General features: G+C 51.3%; 1 protein-coding gene across 1 annotated transcript; it reads left to right on the top strand.

Moving 5' to 3' along the window:
- The first annotated feature begins 8,050 nt into the window (after nucleotides 1–8,050).
- Nucleotides 8,051–8,986, top strand: LOC141736664 (olfactory receptor 14J1-like). Its single transcript, XM_074571217.1, has one exon. It carries the CDS (start codon nucleotides 8,051–8,053, stop codon nucleotides 8,984–8,986), a length of 936 nt encoding a protein of 311 aa, XP_074427318.1.
- Nucleotides 8,987–9,667: the final 681 nt, after the last annotated feature.

The following is a 9,667-nucleotide window of genomic DNA, read 5'->3' as shown; positions in this document are numbered from 1 at the left end:
CACTGGTTAAGATTCGATATGTCTGGTCATTCAAAAAGACGTCTCTTAGTGCCCAGGTGATGCTTGTTACTGCAGTAAAGGAACGTTACTTTCTGCAACTAAAAGCACCCAAGAGCATGTGTTATGTTGACCCACAGTTGACTGAGCCCAGGGTGGTGTCCAGAAACTCAATTACAGCTCTGTAACATGGTTCACCCTTTGGTATAGGTCCAAAGATAGCCTTTACTACATGCTTTTGGATCCCTAGAGACTCCTAAAAACACCTCACCACCGTGCTCCTTTCCATTTACAGAAATTAGTAAACCTTGGGTGCATTTAACGATCCCTCCGGGATCTACAAAAAGCACTCTTGACTACACTTGGGAAAGGTGCCAGAAAGAGCACAGCAAAACAAGATTGCCTGATGGGAACAAATAGCTCCATCCTTTCTATTCAAAGGAATACAGGCAATGCGAATGTAATGACTTCTTCCCACCACACAACCCACTTCAAATCAGACACTGTGACCAACGTTATGGACTCAGTGTTTTTGTTAGAAGTGCGAATATCATACAAGCCAGCAAAATGTGTTATGGAAGATAAGTAGCCTTCCCACCTTCCGGACTTCTGGAAAACTGACTGCAGCAACAAAACCTTACAAAAGTGGTAAAGACGGGAATTAAATTGGCACTATTCAGGTCTAATTTTAGGAGATATATATATTAAATTTTAAAATTGTTGGTACATTCAGTGGGCTTCCTTGTACTCGTACTTCAATGAATGAGACGAGGTGTTTTAGGACTTAAAAGGAAGAAAATGCAAGTCATTACAACCTCTCATTCTGGCTCCATAGGTTATGTGGTGCCTTTGATACGTAGTGCTGCCACATATTCCTCTTGGACAGAAAAACCTTCTCCTGGGCTCAGCTCCAGCAGCTGAGGCCCAGGTTTGTCCATCTTACCTATATGAGGCTTGTGCTCACCCATCAGCTCATGCAGTTGCTATAACAAACAAAACGACTTACCAGTTTCTTATGCTTGCACCACCACATTACAGCTGTCCACACTTCTAAGACATCCAGCTGGCGAGAAATGCCAAACACCCTTCATCCTAATGTCAAGCACAAATACTATCAAACAAAGGTAGTGATTGCTCTGCCAGTGATGGCTCCCATTCCAACAGAGAGCTACCCAGGCTTTAAACACCACAATTAGAGACGCACTGGAAAGGTCCATGCAATACCCTTGTAGGACGGATGATTGATTACAGGCAAAATATCAGATGCTAACTATGCATATGATCTTGGCAACAGACACTCCCCATATCTAGTACCTATCTTGACAGAAATGGCAACAATATTCCAGGCATGTGCATAACACCACTGCATATATACTTTTCATGGTGGTATTTGTCACTTGCCTCAAACCCTTCCATTGAAGAACATCACAGAAAGAGGTACTGGCATTGCAAGAATATGAATTCAAATGATCCTTGCTTTAAGAAGAGAGAAGTAGCACCAGGAAGAGTCAAAGAAACCAGTGAAAAGGAGAAAAGGACAAGGAAGGCTGATTAGGAGAGACTATCAACCTAGTTTAGCAGTCTCCTCTCTGGCCACAAGACCCCTCTGTCTTCACAACAGCGCTATTTCTTAATTGACACAAAGTTTAGCAAGTAATTAATAAGTAAATTAAATCTGATCTCAGCTGTCTACTCCCTCTCATCATCCACCCCCTAAGTAAGTCAAAACTGTGCATAAAACTTGTGGAAGTGAAAGGTCACAAGGTGCCTTCCAACTTGCCCAAGGATTTGGGTTTTGTTGACTTGCACCCGTAGATCTGACAAAAGGGAAAGGTTTCTTGTGGGAGTAGCCCCATCCTTCCCTCCACTTTTATTTATTTTCTCAGCTCATTCCTCCCTTTTCAGGAAAATCCCACTCTCTTGTCAGGCACTGTCCCTCCCGATGCTGTGAACTCCACGCGTTTCTACCCTATAGCCCCTGTGCAGAAACATGAGAGGCACATGCCCTGTTCCACTCAGCTCAGACTTTGTTTAAGTTAATGAAGGCACAGAAAAGGGCCTGTGTCAGTCTCAGTGTAAATACATCCTCTTGTCTTCAACTAAGCTTCTTCCCTTAAAAAGACATCCTGATGCTGGCTCGCTTACTTGCTCCTCCCCAGAAGAGGAGAGGCTGAGAAGATGGACAAGACAGTGACCATGACTCTCAACAGCCCTCTGAGTGCAAAACAGCAATGAAAACACAAATCCCCCTGACTCTAGCTCTTACCCAGAATGTAACTCCTTGTACACACTGTAGCAAGAAAAATAACGTTGCTTAGTGGAGAAGAGGCAAAGGTGAAACTAAGAGCAGCCTGAAATTTTTTAGAAAATAATTTTGTGTGTTTTATTTCTGTGCACAAATAGATGATTTGACACAAGGCCCACAAGAGTGCACATTTCTGGGTCCAAACCTTACGCTAGTGCTCTGCCCACGGCTTAGTTCAAACCAAACTGACTGCGTGCTACTCACACAGAACCGACTCTATGAATTCCATGACTGGGAATAAAGACAGGCATCAGTAAATACATCAGAACAGAAAGGTAAGTGAATACAGAAAACGGTTTTCCATTCACATTCAGAACCTTTTTTTTTTTTGAATAGAACAATAAATGATTTGATCTTGTCCACTGTGAAATGTGCTGAACTGACTCGTGTCAGTGTGGAACAGTGTTAGGGCCACAGGGTGAAGTGTGACCTTTGACTGTTTTGTCTGTATGGCCGCAGACGAGACGGTGTGTCTATCGCAGACGAGACGGTGTGTCTGTCGTCTGTGTTTTGCAGGAGCCACCTGGCGAACATTCTAGAATACCAACTTAAACCGGTCCTGTTGTTATCTGCATAGTGACCTGTAAGGGGGGGGATACACCCATTTTTGGCAAGGGCCAACCATTTTAGAGGCAGTTATGAATATGTATTAGTATAGGAGATATAAACCAAAAATGGGGTCTGTAAGGTGTGTGTCTTGGTTGGGCAGAGACCCCTGGCACACCCAGCGCTGTTTGCTTGCCTTTGTTCCTTTAATAAATTATAAATTCTAATTGGAATCCTGTTTGAGATTAAATCATTTATCACACCAGTGCGGTCCCAGTGCCCCCAGTATGACTCTCAGGTTCCCGCCAGTGCTACCAGTGCGGTCCCAGTGCTCCCAGTATGACCCCCTGACTCCCCCCAGTGCTCCCAGTGCGGTCCCACTGCTCCCAGTATGACTTCCTGATTCCCCCCAGTGCTCCCAGTGAGGTCCCAGTGCTATCAGTAAGATTCCCTGAGTCGCCCCAGTGCTCCCAGTGCTGTCCCAGTGCTCCCAGTATGACCCCCTGACTGCCCCCAGTGCTCCCAGTGCGGTCCCAGTGCTCCCAGTATAAGACCCTGACTCCCCCCAGTGCTCCCAGTGCGGTCTCAGTGCTCCCTGTATGACATAATAACATCCCCCAGTGCTCCCAGTGCGGTCCCAATGCTCCCAGTATGACCCCCTGACTCCCCCCCGTGCTCCCAGTGCAGTCCCAGTGCTCCCAGTATGACACAATGACACCCCCCAGTGCTCCCAGTGCGGTCCCAGTGCTCCCAGTATGACCCCCTGACTCTCCCCAGTGCTCCCAGTGCTGTCCCAGTGCTCACAGTATGACTCCCTTTTTCCCCCCAGTGCTCCCAGTGCTGTCCCAGTGCTCCCAGTATGACTCCCTGACTCCCCCCAGGGCTCCCAGTGCGGTCCCAGTGCTCCCAGTATGACTCCCTGACTCGCCCCAGTAGTCCCAGTGCAGTCCCAGTGCTCCCAGTATGACCCCCTGACTCCCCGCAGTGCTCCCAGTTCTCTCCCAGTGCTCCCAGTATGTCCCCCTGACTCCCCCCAGTGCTCCCAGTGCGGTCCCAGTGCTCCCAGTATGACCCCCTGACTCCCCGCAGTGCTCCCAGTGCAGTCCCAGTGCTCCCAGTATGATTCCCTGACTCCCCCCAGAGCTCCAAGTGCGGTCCCAGTGCTCCCAGTAAAAGTTCCTGACTGCCCCCAGTGCTCCCAGTGCTGTCCCAGTGCTCCCAGTATGACACAATGACACCCCCCAGTGCTCCCAGTGCGGTCCCAGTGCTCCCAGTATGACCCCCTGACTCCCCCCAGTGCTCCCAGTGCTGTCCCAATGCTCCCAGTATGACTCCCTGAATCCCTGGTAACTCCCTGAGTTCTCAGGGCTCACTGAGAGGCTTTGAACTGGATTTGAAGGGGGGTGGGGACGGTCCTGGGCTGGCTGGGGAGCTGCCAGGGCGCAGTTGCTCAGCGCTCGTGGGCCAGTGGGCCAGTATTTCTGGTAGCCAGAAGGCACAGCACATCTCAAGGGTCACAACTACACACACGACTCCCTCTCGGAAATGCTGATACACCAGTGGACGCGCCATGGGGAATAATCAGGAAGAGCTCGAGATCTGTGCACGGCTGCAGGGCCACGATCTCATTGCAGTTACTGAGACGTGGTGGGACAGCTCGCGTGACTGGAATGCTGTCATGGGTGGCTACGTCCTTTCCCGGAAAGACAGGCCAGCGAGACGTGGTGGTGGAGTTGCACTCCATGGGAGAGAGCATTTGGAATGCATCGGGCTCTCACTAGGGGCGGATGACGAGAGGGTCGAGAGCTTATGGGTGAGGATTAAGGGGCAGGCCAACATGAGGGACACTGTTGTGGGTGTTTATCACAGGCCACCTGATCAGGATGGGGAAGCTGATGAGGCTTTCTAGAGACAGCTGAAGGTAGCCTCGCAATCGCAGGCCTTGGTTCTCATGGGGGACTTCGATCACCCCGATATCTGCTGGGCAGACCACGCAGCCAGGCACGCACAGTCCAGGAGGCTCCTCCAGTGCATTGATGACAACTTCTTGACACAGGTGGTGCAGGAGCCAACAAGGAGAGGAGCACTCCTGGACCTGGTACTGACAAACACAGAGGGACTGGTGGGGGACATTAAGGTTGGGGGCACCCTAGGTTGTAGTGATCATGAAATGATGGAGTTCAGGATCATGGGTACTACGCACAAAACAACAAGAAGTAAAATTACAACCTTGGATTTCAGGAGGGCTAACTTTGACCTCTTCAAGAAACTGCTTGGAGAGATCCCATGGGCTAGGGCTCTGGAAGGCAAAGGGGCTCAAGAGAGCTGGTTGGTATTCAAAGACCACTTCCTCCAAGCTCAGGATCAGTGCTTCCCGAAGAGAAAGAAATCGGCCAAGGGACACAGGAGACCTGCATGGTTGAGCAGGGAGCTTCTGAAAAAGCTCAAGTGGAAGAAGGAAGTCTACAATACGTGGAAGAAGGGACTGACCCCTTGGGAGGATTACAGGAATGCTGCCAGAGCGTGCAGGGATGAAACAAGGAAAGCCAAGGCCGCCTTGGAATTAAACCTGGCCAGGGATGTCAAGCTCAACAGGAAGGGCTTCTACGAGTATATTGGAAGCAAAAGGAAGAGCAGAGAAGGTGTGGGCCCACTGTTGAATGAGACAGGAGCCATGGGGACAGAGGATGCGGAGAAGGCGGAGTTACTGAATGCCTTCTTTGCTTCGGTCTTTACTGCTCGGCCCAGCCCTCAGGAGTCCCAGGCGTTGCGGGAAGTAACAGGGAAAGAAGAAGACTTCCCTTGGGTTGAAGAGGATCGAGTGAGGGATCAATTAGATCAATCAGATATTCACAAGTCCATGGGCCCCGATGGGATGCCCCCGATAGTGCTGGGGGAGCTGGTGGATGTCATTGCTGGGCCGCTCTCCATCATCTTTGAAAGGTCCTGGAGAACAGGAGAGGTGCCTGAGGAGTGGAGGAAAGCCAACGATCCTCCAGTCTTCAAAAAAGGCAAGAAGGAGGAGCCGGGGAACTACAGGCCAGTCAGCCTCACCTCCATCCCTGGAAAGATGATGGAACAGCTCGTTGTGGGCGTCATCTCAAGGCATGTGGAGGAAAAGAATGCTATGGGCAGTAGTCAACACGGATTCACCAAGGGGAAATCCTGTGTGACTAACCCAATAGCCTTCTGTGATGACGTGACTGGATGGATAGATGAGGGGAGGGCAGTGGATGGTGTCTACCTTGACTTCAGCGAGGCTTTCGACACCGTCTCCCACAGCATCCTCATAGGGAAGCTTAGGAAGTGTGGGTTAGATGAGTAGACAGTGGGGTGGATTGAAAACTGGTTGAAAGACAGAGCTCAGAGGGTGGTGATTAGGGGCACAGAGTCTAGTTGGAGGTCAGTGAGGAGTGGTGTTCCCCAGGGGTCATTGCTGGGTCCAGTCCTCTTCAATATCTTCATCAGCGACCTGGATGAAGGGATAGAGTGCACCCTCAGCAAGTTTGCTGATGACACAAAGCTGGGGGGGTGGCTGACACACCAGAAGGCTGTGCCACCATCCAGAGAGACCTGGACAGGCTGGAGAGTTGGGCAGAGAGAAACTTTATGAAATTCAACCAGGGCAAGTGTAGGGTGCTGCACCTGGGGAGGACTAACCCCGTGCACCAGGACAGGTTGGGGGCTGACCTGCTGGAGAGCAGCTCTGTGGAAAGAGACCTGGGAGTCCTGGGGGACAACCGGATGACCATGAGCCAGCAATGGGACCTTGTGGCCAAAAAGGCCAATGGCATCCTGGGGTGCATCAAGAAGAGTGTGGCCAGCAGGTGGAGGGAGGTCATCCTCCCCCTCTACTCTGCCTTGGTGAGGCCGCACCTGGAGCACTGTGTCCAGTTCTGGGCTCCCCCGTTCAAGAAGGACAGGGAACTGCTGGAGAGGGTGCAGCAGAGAGCTACCAAGATGCTGAGGGGGCTGGAACACCTCTCTTATGCAGAAAGACTGAGGGATGTGGGTCTCTTCAGTCTGGAAAAAAGACGGCTGAGGGGGGACCTTATCAGCACTTATAAATACTCAAAGGGTGGGTGTCAGGAGGATGGGGCCAGGCTCTTCCCAGTGGTGCCCGGGGACAGGACAAGAGGTAATGGGCACAAACGAGCATAGGAAGTTCCACCTAAACATGAGGAGGAACTTCTTTACTTTGAGGGTGGCAGAGCCCTGGCACAGACTGCCCAGGGAGGTGGTGGAGTCTCCAACTCTGGAGACATTCCAACCCCGCCTGGACGCATTCCTGTGCAACCTGCTGTAGGTGACCCTGCTCTGGCAGGTGGTTGGACTAGATGATCTCCAGAGGGCCCTTCCAACCCTATCATTCTGTGATTCTATGATTAGACACCCGACCCCTGGGGAGGAGAAACTGCTGAGTGACCATCGGCCTGTCCCTGTCCCGCTTCCCTCTGCAGAAACATCAAGGCATTTGTACGTGTTTCCCCATCAGTCCGTGCTGCCTTTATCCCCGCCAAGGCTGTGGGCTCTGGGCACTGCACTGTGCGGGGCTGGCAATGAGCAGAACACCCCATCTTTAGGACATTCCTTTCTTTTCCTGGGGGTCCTGCTGGACTGCGCTGCCCTCCACCAGGGCTCAGCTCTCCCATGGCATCTCTTTGTTATCTAGGAGCCCCATGGAGAAGACACATTTCCTCACTCTGCACTAAGGTACAGCCCCTTTGTCACTCGGCACCCACAATATTTCACTTTCAGTACAGCAGAAATGCAAAAAATTTCTGCCTTAAAAACACTTTGCTCGAGTGCTGGGGCAAGTCAAACAAAAATAACAAAACAAAATCTCCAGAGCTCTGCTCTGGAGTCAGGTGAATTGGGAGTGACAATGCTCTTTTCTATCACAAGCAGATTTAATCTGAAAATCACATTTAATCTAAAATCACCCCGTGTTCCTATTTAACAGTTGCTGCAGGGCAGACATGGCTTTTCCAGGGACCTCAGCAGAGCCCCTGCTCTCCTGCCAACCTCAGCCAGTACCAACCACAGCTCAAGGAAAAGGGAGCCACAGCAAGGCATTACTGAAAAGACAGAGGCATTGTCGGGGATTTCTACAACAAACGAAGTAGGTTTTCCTTGGAGAAGTCTACTCTAACTTGTCACTCTCTTCCTCATTGGACACGACCCTGTGCCAAGAGGCGCCAGATGTCTAACAGCAGCTCTGAGGCTGATTTCCTCCTCCTGGCATTCGCAGACACGCGGGAGCTGCAGCTCTTGCACTTCTGCCTCTTCCTGGGCATCTACCTGGCTGCCCTCCTGGGCAATGGCCTCATCATCACTGCCGTAGCCTGTGACCACCGCCTCCACACCCCCATGTACTTCTTCCTCCTCAACCTCGCCATCCTCGACCTGGGTGCCATCTCCACCACTCTGCCCAAAGCCATGGCCAACTCCCTCTGGGACACCAGGGCCATCTCCTACTCGGGATGTTCTGCCCAAGTCTTCTTTCTCTTCTTCTTGCTTGGAGCAGAATATTTCCTTCTCACTGTCATGGCCTATGACCGCTACGTTGCCATCTGCAAAGCCCTGCACCACAGCACCTTCATGAGCAGCAGAGCTTGTTTCAAAATGGCAGCAGCTGCCTGGGGCAGTAGTTTTCTCAATTCTGTCCTGCACACTGCCAATACCTTTTCGCTACCGCTCTGCCGTGGCAATGCTCTGGACCAGTTCTTCTGTGAAGCCCCCCAGATCCTCAGGCTCTCCTGCTCAGACTCCTACCTCAGGGAGGTTGGGGTCCTTGTATTTAGTTTTTGTTTAGTCTTTGGCTGCTTTGTTTCCATTGTGCTGTCCTATGTGCAGATCTTCAGGGCTGTGCTGAGGATGCCCTCACAGCACGGACGGCACAAAGCCTTTTCCACGTGCCTCCCTCACCTGGCCGTGGTTTCTCTCTTTGCCAGCACTGCCATGTTTGCCTACCTGATGCCCCCCTCCCTCTCCTCCCCTTCACTGGACCTGGTGGTGGCAGTTCTGTACTCAGTGGTGCCTCCAACAGTGAACCCCCTCATCTACAGCATGAGGAACAAGGAGCTCAAGGATGCCCTGAGGAAACTGATTCACTTGGTCATATTTCAGCAGGACTAAGCCACCCATCGCTCTTTACAAGTAATCGCCAATTCTTCTTGGGCAGCTTCTTTGCTTTGGGCATTTTCCAGTGATTGTTGTATCTGTACATGAATAATTGAATTTATCCCGCTTCTCCAGCGGCACCACCCCAGTCCGACTGACCCAAAGGCCTCCATTGAATGTGTCGATCACTATGTAGCCTCTAAGAAAAGGAGATGTCCTCAGTGCATGGTCCGAAGACTGAGATCTTCTTTCTTTAGCTGGAGTCAGGAATACCCACGAGGAATTGCACTCCAAAAGGGCCTGATGCTGTGCTTGGGTTCTCCATGGGCTCATGGGGACAAGCTCACAGGGGGATGTGTCAGCTCTCAGTTGTGGGTGTGCAGTGCCCCTGGAGATGGTGAATGGTCAGGATGCTTCTGCTTGTGACTGTCCCACATGTGAGAAGGCTGCTGGCAGTTGCCCATCGTCCTGTCTCCCACCAGGAGAGAAGAGGGGATATTTACAGACACCCTGTGCCTGGGGGTGGGCAGCAAATGCAACTTCAAAAAGCCAAGTGAAGCCACTTGGTAAAGAATACACAGGCTAATGTTGGCTCTGCAATCCCAAGAGAGGCAGGGGAGGCACAGCAGGCACAGGGAAGGGAGCCTGGAATGTGATTCATACCACCTTCAATGAAGAGCCATGACCTGGATCTAG

Source organism: Larus michahellis (assembly GCF_964199755.1).
Source record: "Larus michahellis chromosome W unlocalized genomic scaffold, bLarMic1.1 SUPER_W_unloc_1, whole genome shotgun sequence".
Classification (NCBI taxonomy): Eukaryota; Metazoa; Chordata; class Aves; order Charadriiformes; family Laridae; genus Larus; species Larus michahellis.
Note: the sequence above shows the minus strand (reverse complement) of the source record. Positions and strands in the feature narration are given on the sequence as shown.